At 47.1% G+C, this 18168-nt stretch overlaps 1 protein-coding gene across 20 annotated transcripts in view; it reads left to right on the forward strand.

Annotated features, from left to right (window-relative positions):
• KALRN (kalirin RhoGEF kinase) overlaps positions 1 to 18168 on the forward strand; it is a 265449-nt gene that overhangs the window by 58158 nt on the left and 189123 nt on the right. For all 20 annotated transcript variants that reach the window (XR_012678337.1, XR_012678338.1, XR_012678340.1 and 17 more), the window contains exon 2: positions 16195 to 16269. Coding sequence is in view for 9 of the 20 variants with exons in the window: in XM_075181185.1 (XP_075037286.1) it covers positions 16195 to 16269 (75 nt within the window). In the remaining 11 variants the exon portion in view is untranslated. The remainder of the gene's footprint in view (positions 1 to 16194; positions 16270 to 18168) is intronic.

The following is an 18168-nucleotide window of genomic DNA, read 5'->3' on the forward strand; positions in this document are numbered from 1 at the left end:
ATACTCAGAATGTTAAACTGCACCCTATGTGAAACATTTTGTTTCCTTCATGAAAATACAGCCTAGTGACAAGATGTTTCTCCTGTGTCACCCTGTCATGTTGCTGGGGACCGGCTGGGCTGCCTTGCCACCCTCCCCTTTCTTTATCCCAAATTGCACCCCTCTAAATGCAGTACTCCTTCACCAGCACCTGGAACTGTGTCCTTCTGGGTAACTCTCGCTGCTAGTGTACCCCCTTCCTGGGCACCTGGGCTGGTACCCCTGACCTCTTTCTGTAGATCAGGGTTGTTGTGGATGGTTCCTCCTGGTCTATCACACTATCCAGAGCTGCAGGTAGCGGGCAGAGCGGTGGTACTGGATGCTGGATCCCAACCTCAGAACAACCGGATAACGGAGGTTGGTCTAATCTGTAGGTCACAGTAATTACAGCAGGTAAGTAGGCGTCAAAGCAGTGATTTTTTATTAGCTCAAGCAGTCCTAATAAGGACAGCTATTTTGAGGTATGAGCAATCTTCCAGAAGTTACAGCTGGAGTAATATATGACATGTCAAAACAGGGCTCTTTTATACAGTTTTGCAGCCCTACCCTGGCAGGAGGTAATCCAGCCCCCTGCCCCTTTAATGAATCCAGGTGCTTCATACAGCCTGCACATTAATCAGCCTGGGGGGGTTTAAAACCTTTTTACATTGCTGTTAGCGGCACCACAACGTCTTAGATATTACATCAGATAGTTAACATTAGGATGTGATATATTCTCTAAACTTGAAGTTAACTCAATTTTAAACTTTAATAAAATTTACATCATTCTGTGATTTCCCAAATCACTTGCTATTACATTATTCAGACAGGTTATAAGACTCAGGATGAAAAGCTACACAGGAAATAAATGTACTGACCCTGCTGTGTGTTCAGGCAAAACAAGTGTTGATCACTCGCATGAAAAGACTTATCATGGGACCCTTTCCTCAGACAGGTGCAGAAACAAATTTCATTCAAAATCTCATAATAAATCAATACATGGCAAATGAAACTAAATACATTTACACGCCCAGCGACTGGGACTTAGCCTTTACGTCTCTGTGCGATGGTTACTAACTGGCGTCATACTTGCCATATATTAAATATATACATTTAAATGAATAAAATTTCCCTTTAATACATTTTTTACATCCCCTAGTGCTGCAGTTTAACCCCTCTGGTCCAGAGTATTAACCCTCCCAGTGTCAGAGCACATTTCAAGATGGACCCGGCCACATCTACAATAAAGTATTTATATGTGATCCAGCCACAAGCCTTTCATACCTCCCAATTTTATGATTTTAACATCTAGGAGCACACATACAAGAAAGGGGTGTAGTCACTCTAAATGGGGGTGTTTCGTTCCCCTGAGGGCGTGTCCAGCACCTCTGACAGTTTGGAGGTTTGGCCTATCAATTCACTAGGAACCAGTGACATCACTTAGAAAGTAGCAGAGAGTTCTTCCCACAGGGCATCCCGCACAAAACTTGAGTCAACCACACACCCAACTAATAACTCTTGTATTATTGTACATATGTGTAATTTACTCATCATAACCACATTCCAGCACATTAAACAGGTGGTCCTGATGCTGAGTTAGATCTATGCCCATTTGTGTAGTGTAAATCATGACAATTGGCACTGCAGAGAGTGCACGTTGATGTACACACACGCACCTCCTGACCGTAGGAGAGCACGCTGCCTAATGTACAGTACGTCACACACATGCGGCTGCGGCAGACCAGCACAGACTCTCATACACCGCTCAGGAGCCGGATTCTGGTCATTACGCTGATGGTGGTAATAGTGATCACTAGCACTGTATTATAAGATATTCTGGGTGTGTTTTAAAATTCTTATTTTTCGTTTTTTTCGTTTTTAAGAAGGAATATTATATCTGATGTATTATTAAGCCTAATAGCGAATGTGTTTTTCGTTATCAAAACAAATGTTACCAAACTTTTCCTGTGCTTATGATGCCTGGAGACGGTATATTGTAAATAAGAGGTTTGGATGATTTGTTTAATAAATATATAACTTTTATGTTTGTGTCTGACAAGCCGTATAGCAGAACAGCCCCTACACGCTGTGCTGGAATATTGTGCAGTATTTTACAATGCTGATTTATAGCCATTTAAAAATGTCTGAATTAGCTGCATGAACTGTAGCTGGAGAAGGAAGACTCCCCAGACAAAGAACCGGTGACATACATGTGCCATACATGTACCATACATGTCAGGAGGAGGGTGCCCCTGCGGATGAGGATATTTAGCTGGCAGAGGGTTAGAGTCTGCGTTGGCGTTTGCTGCCCTCATATTACCCAGCGAGGGACAGAGAATATTGTGGTCTGCTCGCTGTAAGGTGATTGTGTACACTGGATGGGGTTGTTATAGGGGGGAGAGGGGTCTGGATATTGGCTGGTTTCCCTATTGAGATAGAGCATTGTCACAGTAAACTGTTTAAAATTAAATTGATTATAATTTACATATGCTGTATGTTATATATACAACAGGTGTGCCCTGTGTTCTGTATATATGTATACGGTCCCGGGGTGGTATACTGTGTGTCCTGTGTGGTGTAGATGTGCCGGGGTGGTATACGGTGTGTCCTGGGTGGTGTAGATGTGCCGGGGTGGTATATGGTTTGTCCTGTGTGGTGTAGATGTGCCGGGGTGGTATACGGTGTGTCCTGTGTGGTGTAGATGTGTCTGGGTGGTATACGGTGTGTCCTGTGTGGTGTAGATGTGCCGGGGTGGTATACGGTGTGTCCTGTGTGGTGTAGATGTGCCGGGGTGGTATACGGTGTGTCCTGTGTGGTGTAGATGTGTCTGGGTGGTATACGGTGTGTCCTGTGTGGTGTAGATGTGCCAGGGTGGTATACGGTGTGTCCTGGGTGGTGTAGATGTGCCAGGGTGGTATACGGTGTGTCCTGGGTGGTGTAGATGTGCCGGGGTGGTACACGGTGTGTCCTGTGTGGTGTAGATGTGCGGGGTGGTATACGGTGTGTCCTGTGTGGTGTAGATGTGTTAGGGGTGGTATACGGTGTGTCCTGTGTGGTGTAGATGTGCCGGAGTGGTATACGGTGTGTCCTGTGTGGTGTAGATGTGCCGGGGTGGTACACGGTGTGTCCTGGGTGGTGTAGATGTGCCGGGGTGGTATACGGTGTGTCCTGTGTGGTGTAGATGTGCCGGGGTGGTATACGGTGTGTCCTGGGTGGTGTAGATGTGTCGGGGTGGTATACTGTGTGTCCTGTGTGGTGTAGATGTGCCGGGGTGGTATACTGTGTGTCCTGTGTGGTGTAGATGTGCCGGGGTGGTATACTGTGTGTCCTGTGTGGTGTAGATGTGCCGGGGTGGTATACGGTGTGTCCTGTGTGGTGTAGATGAGCCAGGGTGGTATACGGTGTGTCCTGTGTGGTGTAGATGTGCCGGGGTGGTATACGGTGTGTCCTGTGTGGTGTAGATGTGTCTGGGTGGTATACGGTGTGTCCTGTGTGGTGTAGATGTGCCAGGGTGGTATACGGTGTGTCCTGGGTGGTGTAGATGTGCCAGGGTGGTATACGGTGTGTCCTGGGTGGTGTAGATGTGCCGGGGTGGTACACGGTGTGTCCTGTGTGGTGTAGATGTGCGGGGTGGTATACGGTGTGTCCTGTGTGGTGTAGATGTGTTAGGGGTGGTATACGGTGTGTCCTGTGTGGTGTAGATGTGCCGGAGTGGTATACGGTGTGTCCTGTGTGGTGTAGATGTGCCGGGGTGGTACACGGTGTGTCCTGGGTGGTGTAGATGTGCCGGGGTGGTATACGGTGTGTCCTGTGTGGTGTAGATGTGCCGGGGTGGTATACGGTGTGTCCTGGGTGGTGTAGATGTGTCGGGGTGGTATACTGTGTGTCCTGTGTGGTGTAGATGTGCCGGGGTGGTATACGGTGTCCTGTGTGGTGTAGATGTGCCAGGGTGGTATACGGTGTGTCCTGGGTGGTGTAGATGTGCCGGGGTGGTATACTGTGTGTCCTGTGTGGTGTAGATGTGTCTGGGTGGTATACGGTGTGTCCTGTGTGGTGTAGATGTGTCGGGGTGGTATACGGTGTGTCCTGTGTGGTGTAGATGTGCCGGGGTGGTATACGGTGTGTCCTGGGTGGTGTAGATGTGCCGGGGTGGTACACGGTGTGTCCTGGGTGGTGTAGATGTGTCGGGGTGGTATACGGTGTGTCCTGGGTGGTGTAGATGTGCCAGGGTGGTATACGGTGTGTCCTGGGTGGTGTAGATGTGCCGGGGTGGTATACGGTGTGTCCTGTGTGGTGTAGATGTGTCGGGGTGGTATACGGTGTGTCCTGGGTGGTGTAGATGTGCCGGGGTGGTATACGGTGTGTCCTGTGTGGTGTAGATGTGCCGGGGTGGTATACTGTGTGTCCTGTGTGGTGTAGATGTGTCGGGGTGGTATACGGTGTGTCCTGGGTGGTGTAGATGTGCCAGGGTGGTATACGGTGTGTCCTGGGTGGTGTAGATGTGCCGGGGTGGTATATGGTTTGTCCTGTGTGGTGTAGATGTGCCGGGGTGGTATACGGTGTGTCCTGTGTGGTGTAGATGAGCCAGGGTGGTATACGGTGTGTCCTGTGTGGTGTAGATGTGTCGGGGTGGTATACGGTGTGTCCTGTGTGGTGTAGATGTGTTAGGGGTGGTATACGGTGTGTCCTGGGTGGTGTAGATGTGCCGGGGTGGTACACGGTGTGTCCTGGGTGGTGTAGATGTGCCGGGGTGGTATACGGTGTGTCCTGGGTGGTGTAGATGTGCCGGAGTGGTATACGGTGTGTCCTGTGTGGTGTAGATGTGCCGGGGTGGTATACGGTGAGTCCTGTGTGGTGTAGATGTGCCGGGGTGGTATACGGTGTGTCCTGGGTGGTGTAGATGTGCCGGGGTGGTATACGGTGTGTCCTGTGTGGTGTAGATGTGCCGGGGTGGTATACGGTGTGTCCTGGGTGGTGTAGATGTGCCAGGGTGGTATACGGTGTGTCCTGTGTGGTGTAGATGTGCCAGGGTGGTATACGGTGTGTCCTGGGTGGTGTAGATGTGCCGGGGTGGTATACGGTGTGTCCTGGGTGGTGTAGATGTGCCGGGGTGGTATACGGTGTGTCCTGGGTGGTGTAGATGTGCCAGGGTGGTATACGGTGTGTCCTGGGTGGTGTAGATGTGCGGGGTGGTATACGGTGTGTCCTGTGTGGTGTCTATGTGCCGGGGTGGTACACGGTGTGTCCTGGGTGGTGTAGATGTGCCAGGGTGGTATACGGTGTGTCCTGGGTGGTGTAGATGTGCCGGGGTGGTACACGGTGTGTCCTGTGTGGTGTCTATGTGCCGGGGTGGTACACGGTGTGTCCTGGGTGGTGTAGATGTGCCAGGGTGGTATACGGTGTGTCCTGGGTGGTGTAGATGTGCGGGGTGGTATACGGTGTGTCCTGTGTGGTGTAGATGTGCCGGGGTGGTACACGGTGTGTCCTGGGTGGTGTAGATGTGCCAGGGTGGTATACGGTGTGTCCTGTGTGGTGTAGATGTGCCGGGGTGGTATACGGTGTGTCCTGGGTGGTGTAGATGTGCCAGGGTGGTATACGGTGTGTCCTGTGTGGTGTCTATGTGCCGGGGTGGTACACGGTGTGTCCTGGGTGGTGTAGATGTGCCAGGGTGGTATACGGTGTGTCCTGTGTGGTGTAGATGTGCCAGGGTGGTATACGGTGTGTCCTGTGTGGTGTAGATGTGCCAGGGTGGTATACGGTGTGTCCTGTGTGGTGTAGATGTGCCAGGGTGGTATACGGTGTGTCCTGTGTGGTGTAGATGTGCCAGGGTGGTATACGGTGTGTCCTGGGTGGTGTAGATGTGCCGGGGTGGTATACGGTGTGTCCTGGGTGGTGTAGATGTGCCGGGGTGGTATACGGTGTGTCCTGGGTGGTGTAGATGTGCCAGGGTGGTATACGGTGTGTCCTGGGTGGTGTAGATGTGCGGGGTGGTATACGGTGTGTCCTGTGTGGTGTCTATGTGCCGGGGTGGTACACGGTGTGTCCTGGGTGGTGTAGATGTGCCAGGGTGGTATACGGTGTGTCCTGGGTGGTGTCTATGTGCCGGGGTGGTACACGGTGTGTCCTGGGTGGTGTAGATGTGCCGGAGTGGTATACGGTGTGTCCTGTGTGGTGTCTATGTGCCGGGGTGGTACACGGTGTGTCCTGGGTGGTGTAGATGTGCCGGAGTGGTATACGGTGTGTCCTGGGTGGTGTAGATGTGCCGGAGTGGTATACGGTGTGTCCTGTGTGGTGTCTATGTGCCGGGGTGGTACACGGTGTGTCCTGTGTGGTGTAGATGTGCCGGAGTGGTATACGGTGTGTCCTGGGTGGTGTAGATGTGCCAGGGTGGTATACGGTGTGTCCTGGGTGGTGTCTATGTGCCGGGGTGGTACACGGTGTGTCCTGGGTGGTGTAGATGTGCCAGGGTGGTATACGGTGTGTCCTGTGTGGTGTAGATGTGCCAGGGTGGTATACGGTGTGTCCTGGGTGGTGTAGATGTGCGGGGTGGTATACGGTGTGTCCTGGGTGGTGTCTATGTGCCGGGGTGGTACACGGTGTGTCCTGGGTGGTGTAGATGTGCCGGGGTGGTATACGGTGTGTCCTGGGTGGTGTAGATGTGCCGGGGTGGTATACGGTGTGTCCTGGGTGGTGTAGATGTGCCGGGGTGGTATACGGTGTGTCCTGTGTGGTGTAGATGTGCCAGGGTGGTATACGGTGTGTCCTGTGTGGTGTAGATGTGCCGGGGTGGTATACGGTGAAGAAATCACCTGCCTGCTGGGTGACCTATTGAGCTCGTTATCATTTAGTGCATGTTCTCTGTACTGGATGGAAGCTCATTGTGACCTATTAATATTTTTACTATTGGGCTTGATTCTCTTGTGTGCTGGCAGTGAAATGGTTCATTTGGGGAATGAGTCAGTATTGCGGTCAGAGAGTGGGCGGTGTTCCTCTAACTTCTTTATATGGTTACAGTGATTGGTATAATCCACATAGCAGAGAATGTACCGTATGCGGCAGATGTGTTAGTGGAGACGCAGCTTTGTTAAACGCGCGGCCGGGATCTTACTGCCGTTTCCAATCTTCCAGGGACTTATTTCAGTCCCACAACTTTGTGTTTTGTAATATTTCGAGTCTGGTGTAATACAGCACTTACCGCTATTTTCTGGGGTTTATAACACAGTTTGTGTGTTATTCTCATGTTCTATGGCAGAGGTTATACTCTGGTGCTGCTCTCAGTGTAATAAAACGAGTACAGCGTCTGTATCACATTCCCGCTGTGGTTTTCAGTGCACAGATCCTAATTGCCTTCTGATAAATGTCTTGTTCAACCTTCTTTAATGTTGCCTTAAAGGGGTTCTCAGCTCAAACCTTGTGTTCTCTTTCTGTCAGATGAATGAATGTGCGGAAATTATGGAGAAAATAATCTATATTTGCCTTCCAGACGCCTGTCTTCAGTAGAGTTTTAGTTACATTTCTCTATGGTTTATCTGTCTCCATAGAGCCCATCTCACCCCAAAGCCTTCGGCCCTGGCCCCCAGCACCTTCCTGCTTTATGACTCTCAGTGTCTTTTGTCCCGTTGGCCCCGGGCCCTCATTCTCTGCGCTTTACCCCACTGAGCTACACATGTGGCCCCCACTCTTATTAAGTAAGTGAGTGGGAGGTCTAAGATTCATTATGGGGGAAAATAGGTATTAAAGGTCATATGGGGGGGTGTTCTGGGTAGGTGGACATTGTGCGGGGTGTTATGGGGTGATTGCAGGATTTGAGTGGTGTTTGTTGTCTGTGAACAAATGGTTTGGAACTTATTACTGAGATTAGGGGTAATGTGTGGTTCTTTTGAAAGTTAGTGGGCCACACTGTGGCCCTAGAAGTGTGCCAAGTTGCCCATCACTGTCATATAGGGATTATGTGACGTTATCATTGGTGTCTGACATTAATCTGTTACTTGATGGATGTTCCTGTTGCTTTCTTTGGTTTTCTGTTTCCCGCACAAGCAGCCCGAGGCCCTGCAGACAGGGAGCAGGCAAATTCCATGCGGCCGATGTGATTATTATTTTTTAGTGGAGATTCCGTTCCCATCCACCCTAATTATTATACCTGCAGATTGCAGCACTATGCTGTGTACCTGTAATAATCGGTTAATTGTTCTATGTGGTGCGTGAGGGGTTACACAAACTGCCTGCTCAGGGTAATGAAATCCAATTATAAGCGCTGTGTCAAGCGCTAATTGCCTGAAAGCAGTGTCATTACTTAATGACTTCTCCGAACACTCATCTAATTGCAGCAAAGCATCTTCCAGCTGCGCCGGCTGCATTACTGCGTTCCTGCGCTGCCATCACTTCCAGGTGATGTGTTTATGGGCTCCTGGTCGGAGAGTTAATGATTGCAGACACTTAGATGTAACATGTTCTGGAGTTTTGGCCTCTTCAGTTGATTTGTGTATTGAATATTCAACACTTTGCAATGCAGCAGATCTCTCAGATTTTAATGATCTAGTCGGAATATTTAGCTTTTTTTAACCATCTTCCTATGTGTTTATGCAGTAAACACAGAAGTGGTTAATATATTAGTGTAGTTATACTTTGTTGGACTTTTTTGGTTGTGTGTAGGCAATGAGGTATCTTTTCGTTCTGATATGTAATTCAGTGCCTCATGCCTCAATGATGACATCACTAGTTACTCCCACAGAATGTCTGCCTCATTGTTAGTAGGTGACAGCTGCACTTTATCCTGTACTGCAGTTGTCTTCGGTGTTCTCCAGCGACGTGGGGGTCTGTTTATCAAAGGGAAAATATCCCTAAATCCGCCGATAACCCCCAGGTTAACCTGACCGCAGCGACAGCGACCAGCCTTGTGCTATTACTGCTGTACGGATTTGTATCCCCATCACTCATCTCTTTCCCCTGTCCCGGTCACATTGCTGTAGGGGTCTCATTGTGAGTTTGGGGGATACACATAACACTGCGACAGGTGTGTGTGGGACAGACGGACGCTATGGTCTGGGGGGGATTAGATATGAACGTGTGGTAGACAATTCCTGAAGAAACAGGAATGAAGGCAGTGTAAGGTGGTCTTAGTTGTGTAACGTGAGCTGGTCGAGTGATGGGGTCTCCTGGGGGGGCAGCTGAAATGACTGATTTCACACTGTCAGGCCTGCTAGAGCCTCTAATACAGAGGTAGGCGAGTGGTAGAGCTCAGTATAGCCTCAGTCCTGCTGTGTAATAACACGATACAGTACATGCAGATTGTTTTATAAATAGAGACCTTACTGTGATAGGATACAGGAGCACGCAGCATTATAGGGATCAATAGGAACCTCACTGTGATAGGATACAGGAGCACGCAGCATTATAGGGATCAATAGGAACCTGACTGTGATAGGATTCAGGAGCACACAGCATTATAGGGATCAATAGGAACCTTGCTGTGATAGGATACAGGAGCACGCAGCATTATAGGGATCAATAGGAACCTCACTGTGATAGGATACAGGAGCACGCAGCATTATAGGGATCAATAGGAACCTCGCTGTGATAGGATACAGGAACACGCAGCATTATAGGGATCAATAGGAACCTCGCTGTGATAGGATACAGGAGCACGCAGCATTATAGGGATCAATAGGAACCTCGCTGTGATAGGATACAGGAGCACGCAGCATTATAGGGATCAATAGGAACCTCGCTGTGATAGGATACAGAAGCACACAGCATTATAAGGATCAATAGGAACCTCGCTGTGATAGGATTCAGGAGCACGCAGCATTATAGGGATCAATAGGAACCTCGCTGTGATAGGATAAAAGAGCACACAGCATTATAGGGATCAATAGGAACCTCGCTGTGATAGGATACAGGAGCACGCAGCATTATAGGGATCAATAGGAACCTCGCTGTGATAGGATACAGGAGCACGCAGCATTATAGGGATCAATAGGAACCTCGCTGTGATAGGATACAGGAGCACGCAGCATTATAGGGATCAATAGGAACCTCGCTGTGATAGGATACAGGAGCACGCAGCATTATAGGGATCAATAGGAACCTCGCTGTCATAGGATACAGGAGCACGCAGCATTATAGGGATCAATAGGAACCTCACTGTGATAGGATACAGGAGCACGCAGCATTATAGGGATCAATAGGAACCTCGCTGTGATAGGATACAGGAGCACGCAGCATTATAGGGATCAATAGGAACCTCGCTGTGATAGGATAAAAGAGCACACAGCATTATAGGGATCAATAGGAACCTCGCTGTGATAGGATACAGGAGCACGCAGCATTATAGGGATCAATAGGAACCTCGCTGTGATAGGATACAGGAGCACGCAGCATTATAGGGATCAATAGGAACCTCGCTGTGATAGGATACAGGAGCACAAAGAGAAAAGCATGCTTGAATTACCATAATTAACTGACTTTTCTTCATCATCATCATCATCATCATCTATTTATTTATATAGCGCCACTAATTCTGCAGCGCTGTACAGAGAACTCACTCACATCGGGCCCTACTCCATTGGAGCTTACAGTCTAAATTCCCTAACATACACACACACACACACACACACACACAGACACACACACACACAGACACACACACACACACACAGACACACACACACACACACACACACAGACACACACACACACACACAGACACACACACACACACACACACACACACACACACACACACACACAGACACACACAGACACACACACACAGACACACACAGACACACACACACACAGACACACACACACACACACACACAGACACACACACACACACGCTGCCCTAAGCTCTTCCTCTACGACAAGAGCTGACGCTCTTTCTCATATTATATTTCTCTGACACATCTCCGTTTTCTTACCATTTACACATCACAAGTGTAATTAAGGATGTATCTTAAATATCAGGATGGAATATGGGAGTGCATTTGTGTATTATAAATCTGAAATATATAAAATATAAAAAGTACAGAAGTTTGTTCTTTTTGGTTCAAAGACACCAGAAATATAAATTTGGAATGTCAGATGGGACCTGAACTGGTTTTTATTATTGTGGATGATTAGTTGTGTGACAGATGTCTGTGTCACCGACAGATAATTAATCAGAGGCTGCAGCTCATCTGAGAAACTTTCACTCTTCCCATCAAAGGAATTACAGAATGATATATTACACTAATTATGTTTGTTTTTTTACATTTTGCTGTTGGAGACAAGCATCATAGGCGGCTAGCAGCATGTGTTAGGGATAGCCTTGTTTAGCCTGTAGATTATTTACTAGATCCGCTGTGGATATCCTGTGAACATGGACTGTTATCGCGGGTAGCAGGTTACAATCTCTGTTGCTGTAAAATCACCTTTCCTGAGATCAGGGCTGTTCCCTGCCGTGGGACTGGGGTGATCGTTCTTTTATCTGCAGTCATTAAGGGGTAAATAGCTGTCACATCAAGGTAACCCACCCAATGCCACCTTGCTGGACCGTCTCCGGTGCTGGATAGTGCTGGCCAAGTACAAATTGGGGCTGCTGTGGCCAGAGGTGACCTCTGATAATCAGTAACTAATGGTTCTGTGTTACATATCTAAGAATGAAATAAATATGCATATTTGTATCAATTCTGTCTCACTTTGGCGATTTGAAAGCTTTGGCCGGTATAATATCGTGCAAGAAGATTACCTGGGAGTCATCAGCATTTGCTGTAACTCCTTAGATTATAGTCGTACTACAAGTTTACTTTTATTTTCCAAACTGTATTGGAAAGAATGTTGTTGCTATGGTAACACCACCTTTCCTGCACACTGCAAATGGTCTATGGAATGAGATTTCATGTATGGGTATATGGGTACTGCGGATTAAGGAGATCTGCCCCATGGCCGCCTCATCCATCTGGTAAATAATTGTCCGTAATAAGTTCTTTGGGTGACGCTCAGCTGTGATTAAGGAAATTACTGGTTCCATCCTAGAACCAGAGAGAAAGTGCTATAAACTCCACATATGTAGCTTTGTTTTGTTTTAGAAGATATACTGTGAATAATTAAATATCCTCTGCATAATAAGGTGACAATATATAAACAATATTCAATATATCTCCCAGTGCACACAGTTCAACACTGTCCTATGACAGTCAATATTTATTTCTGCTACAGACGCCTTCTAATAGGAAATCCAGGTAATCCTAGGCAATACCATGTTGCCCTGCAGGGGGGTCAAACTTAAAATGTGTGGACAGATTTAGAGTTAGGAGGGGATTTGCTCTCTAGTTCAACTCTAAATCACAGGATTAAAATAAACCTACCTGTATTTGTGTGCTACATGAAGAAGCAGCCCGTGTTATCACTGCATGCACAATAAATCTTGCATTTACACCCCCGTGTCACAAGATGGTTTATCCAGGTATACATTTGTATCTTTTAGCTTGATTTGCTCTAAATGAGACACAATGTATTCACTGACCACTAAGCAACACAATGCAGCTCCCAGCTCCTTCATTCTGAGCTCAGCACAGGGTCTTATGCGTATTCCCCTCCCCCTACTGGTTTTATTGTGTCCTGTGAGCTGTAGTAAACGTGTGGCTGTATAATAAATAATGACCGTGTATGCGGCTGTACGTGACCTGGGTGAAACACGTTACATGCTAGACACGGAGGCATGAAATGATCATGTATATATTAACATTATAATGTCTGACTCCTATTTATCATACTGATAATTTCTTTATGTGAGACCTGGAATATAACGTGTTAGAGATAAAGGCTGAGTGTGGGATATGTGTAGAGAATAGTAGCAGTGATAACCAGTATGTGGAACATGGGAATTGCCTCTGTGTGTTCCGTGTGGGAGGCGGTGTGTGTGTATGTTCTTCCCAGGGATCAGCTGGGAACTGTGTGACATAACTTACAATGTAACTGGTAGTGTGTTCGCGCTGTACAGACGGATCTGCAGCTGGGGGCCACAAGTACTATCCTGGCCCCTGTCTTCTGGTCTAGAGGTTCCTGTTGGTCAGAGAGAATTCCTTGTATTTTTCACGGGTATTAAACATAAGCCATAGACATAAGTGTAAATTAACGATAAATAATTGTGGATAAAGAAGGGCAGATTTCTAGAGATGTTTGGTTACAATTAATTTTGATGAACAACTGATATATAATAATGTTGAATTTACTGAGCACAGGTCATGTGTGAGATTCATTATGGTCCTTTATTATAAGTGTTGTTTGAAACACAAATCGGCTTCAATTCAAATCCCCCTAAGCACCAGAGCCGTCTTAACGTATGGGGAAGCCGGGCAGTTTCCTGGGGGCCCCACGAGCATAGGGGCCTCATAGGCTTGGACCAGACTTTTCCATATATTATTCCGGGAGATTTAATCATAACCTTCAAACCCTCTTTATTAAAACGTTTAATGGACTAATCCCGTCAGTATCAGCTGTTATCTGAACATGTGATCTTGCTGTTGCGAATACAGTCATGGCCTAATGGTTTGAGAATGACACAAGTATTGGTTTTCACAGTTTGCTGCTTCAGTGTTTTTACACCTTTATGTCAGATGTTGCTATGTTATACTGAAGTAACATTACAAGCATTTCATAAGTGTCAAAGGCTTTTATTGACAATTGCATTAAGTTTATGCAAAAAGTCAATATTTGCAGTGTTGACCCTACTTTTTGAAGACCTCTGCAATTCGCCCTGGCAGCTGTCAATCAACTTCTGGGCCACGTACTGACTTGTGGCCGCCCATTCTTGTCTAATCAATGCTTGGAGTTTGTCAGAATTTGTGGGCTTTTGTTGGTCTACCCACCTCTTGAGGATTGACCACAAGTTCTCAATGGGACTATGGTCTTTTTCAGAATATCAGTCTGTCCCTGATGTTTTTTCTGTTGAGAAGTGTGTCTTTGCTGGCCTTCTTCACACCAGGCTATCCTCCAAAAGACTTTGATGCACTCACACCTGCCTGCTGCCATTCCTCAGCAAGCTCTTCACTGGTGGTGCCTCGATCCCACAGCTGAATCAACTTTAGGAGACAGTCCTGGTGCTTGCTGGACGTTCTTGGGCGCCTTTAAGCCTTCTTCACAACTATTGAACCTCTCACCTTGAAGTTCTTGACGATCCAATAAATGGTTGATTTAGGTGCAATCTTACTAGCAGCAATATCCTTTCCTGTGAACCCCTTTTAGTGCAAAGCAATGATGACTGTACGTGTTTCCTTGCAGGTAACCATGGTTAACAGAGGAAGAACAATGATTTAAAGCACCACCCTCCTTTTAAAGCTTCCAATCTGTAATTCTAACTCAATCAGCATGGCAGAGTGATCTCTAGCCTTGTCCTCGTCAACACTCTCACCTGTGTTAACGAGATAATCACTGACCTGATGTCCGTTGGTCCTTTTGTGGTAGGGCTGAAATGCAGTGGAAATGTTGTTTTTGGGTTAAAGTTCATTGTCTTGGCAAAGAGGGACTTTGATATTAATTGCAATTCATCTGATCACTCTTCATGACATTCTGGAGTAGATGCAAATTGCCATCATAAAAACTGAGGCAGCAGACTTTGTGAAAAATAATATTTGTGTCATTCTCAAAACATTTGGTCATGACTGTACATATCTTGACCTTGAAGAAGACATCGTACATGTAATATCTGTACGTAAGTGGGTGAGTGGTTGTGTAGCTGGGGCCCCAGTGCACTGCTTTGCCAGGGGCCTGTAATGCTGTTAAGACGGCCCTGCTCAGCACCTCAGTGACATCCCTGACCAGCGTTACCGTACCCCTGTATTAGAAGTATATATCGTTCCTGCTGCCGCTCAGCGCAGTGCATGACTCTGGTTGTACATGAGGACGCTGTCAGACAGGAGCTTGTTATCCTCGTAGGAGGCCCCGTTCTCTTACTGAAGAACATCTTTCTGTTCTAGTGTTTTGGGCTCAGCACTAATAATAAATGATTCGCATGAGATACATACATTTTGTAAAGAGGTGAAGGATGCATATTGTACCATTCCCATAGTTACGCTGTATTCACATGAATATATGGAAGTGCTAGACCTCATCTCTAATGCTGATTAACCTGTTACTGGAGGTGGCGGTGAGGTGTTCCACGCCAGCGATCTGGTAACAGAATCGCTCTGTGTGTAATACCAAGGACCCCAACACAGTATACTTACCCCTGTGCTGCCCTGTCTGGTGGGGGGCAGATGTGGGGCAGGGAAGCATACTGGGAACGTGGTTGTCTATTGGCCTTTGGCTTTGGGTTATCTCAACCATTCTAGCTTATGTACATTGTTATATTACCGTGGACCCATCAAGTCACTGGTATCTGATGACATGAGGCACAGAGTGCCTCGTGCTTCACTGGTGTCACTAGCTCCTATGATACCAATAAGGCTGCATAATCATAAAAGTTGGTTAAGCCAACAACAGCTGATGGGGGCACGTTAAGATAAGGTCGGACCCCCTGACCTGGCAATGAGTTGCCCTAATGACCGGGGTATTAACAGAAGCTAGTACCGCCGGTCTGTCCCTATCCATCCAGCTGTACGTAATGAGTATAGCGGCTCATTTACATAATCCACTCCAGCCTGTATGCATATTAATTATCTCATAAATTATTTGCATGTTTCCAGTCTATCCCCCGTCACTATTCCTGGCTCCTCCTTTTTCTCATTTATGTCACATTTTTCCATTAATCAGTGGTGAGGATTTTTTTTATTTTTGCTGCGTATGGAAAATATAATTGTAATAATTACGTTCATTATTTGCATTTAAAATCTATAATTAAGCTTTGCTTGTGATTAGTAGAAAACTGTTCTGACGTTTGACCATTCTTAGGTGCATTTTAGAAAATTAAGTACCAGCTACTGTGCTCTTGTCTGTCCATACATGGTGCACTCGTGTTACATGGCTCATTGTTGCTGTATTCACGTGTCAGCGTGATGCGATTATATTATATTATGTCCGCATTTCCATTCTTACTGGTGAGGATGTTTTATACAGATGTACATTAACCTGAGTGCAGGATTCTCATGTGTCCCAGTTCCCAGGACTTGTGGTTAATCTGTGATTCCCGATACTGTCACTTTGGATGTAACTCAGTGATCACATTCTGATCTTTGTCATCTCTGCTTGTTGCAGGCTCCTTCCGGAACGACGGCCTGAAAGCTACTGATGTGCTGCCCACTCTGAAGGAGAAGGTGGCCTTCGTTTCAGGTACGATAGTCTTTATGTGCTAGGAGATGGGTGCAATGTCCACCTTTAGATGCTGGGTATTAGGTACAGTATCCCCCCTTTAGATGTTGGGGAGTAGGTACAGTATCCCCCTTTATATGCTGGGAAGTAGGTACAGTATCCCCCTTTATATGCTGGGAAGTAGGTACAGTATCCCCCCTTTAGATGTTGGGGAGTAGGTACAGTATCCCGCCTTATATGCTGGGAAGTAGGTACAGTACCCCGCCTTATATGCTGGGAAGTAGGTACAGTACCCCTCCTTTAGATGCTGGGCATTAGGTACAGTATCCCCCCTTTAGATGTTGGGGAGTAGGTACAGTATCCCCCTTTATATGCTGGGAAGTAGGTACAGTATCCCCCTTTATATGCTGGGAAGTAGGTACAGTATCCCCCCTTTAGATGTTGGGGAGTAGGTACAGTATCCCCTCTTATATGCTGGGAAGTAGGTACAGTACCCCTCCTTTAGATGCTGGGCATTAGGTACAGTATCCCCCCTTTAGATGTTGGGGAGTAGGTACAGTATCCCCCTTTATATGCTGGGAAGTAGGTACAGTATCCCCCTTTATATGCTGGGAAGTAGGTACAGTATCCCCCCTTTAGATGTTGGGGAGTAGGTACAGTATCCCGCCTTATATGCTGGGAAGTAGGTACAGTACCCCTCCTTTAGATGCTGGGCATTAGGTACAGTATCCCCCCTTTAGATGTTGGGGAGTAGGTACAGTATCCCCCTTTATATGCTGGGAAGTAGGTACAGTATCCCCCTTTATATGCTGGGAAGTAGGTACAGTATCCCCCCTTTAGATGTTGGGGAGTAGGTACAGTATCCCCTCTTATATGCTGGGAAGTAGGTACAGTACCCCTCCTTTAGATGCTGGGCATTAGGTACAGTATCCCCCCTTTAGATGTTAGGGAGTAGGTTCAGTATCCCCCTTTATATGCTGGGAAGTAGGTACAGTATCCCCCCCTTTATATGCTGGGGGAGTAGGCACAGTACCCCCCCTTTATATGCTGGGAAGTAGGTACATTATCCCCCTTTATATGCTGGGAAGTAGGTACAGTATCCCCCCTTTAGATGTTGGGGAGTAGGTACAGTATCCCCCTTTATATGCTGGGAAGTAGGTACAGTATCCCCCTTTATATGCTGGGAAGTAGGTACAGTATCCCCCCTTTAGATGTTGGGGAGTAGGTACAGTATCGCCCCTTATATGCTGGGAAGTAGGTACAGTACCCCTCCTTTAGATGCTGGGCATTAGGTACAGTATCCCCCCTTTAGATGTTGGGGAGTAGGTTCAGTATCCCCCTTTATATGCTGGTAAGTAGGTACAGTATCCCCCCCTTTATATGCTGGGGGAGTAGGTACAGTACCCCCCCTTTATATGCTGGGAAGTCGGTACATTATCCCCCTTTATATGCTGGGAAGTAGGTACAGTATCCCCCCTTTAGATGTTGGGGAGTAGGTACAGTATCCCCCATTTATATGCTGGGGAGTAGGTACAGTATCCCCCCTTTATATGCTGGGAAGTAGGTACAGTATCCCCCCCTTTATATGCTGGGAAGTAGGGACAGTATCCCCCTTTATATGCTGGGAAGTAGGTACAGTACCCCCCCCTTTATATGCTGGGAAGTAGGTACAGTATCCCCCTTTTATATGCTGGGAAGTAGGTACAGTATCCCCCTTTATATGCTGGGAAGTAGGTACAGTATCCCCCCTTTAGATGTTGGGGAGTAGGTACAGTATCCCCCCTTTATATGCTGGGAAGTTGGTACAGTATCCCCCTTTATATGCTGGGAAGTAGGTACAGTATCCCCCCTTTAGATGTTGGGGAGTAGGTACAGTATCCCCCCTTTATATGCTGGGAAGTTGGTACAGTATCCCCCTTT

The sequence above is a fragment of the Mixophyes fleayi genome, chromosome 7 (assembly GCF_038048845.1).
Source record: "Mixophyes fleayi isolate aMixFle1 chromosome 7, aMixFle1.hap1, whole genome shotgun sequence".
NCBI lineage: Eukaryota > Metazoa > Chordata > Amphibia > Anura > Limnodynastidae > Mixophyes > Mixophyes fleayi.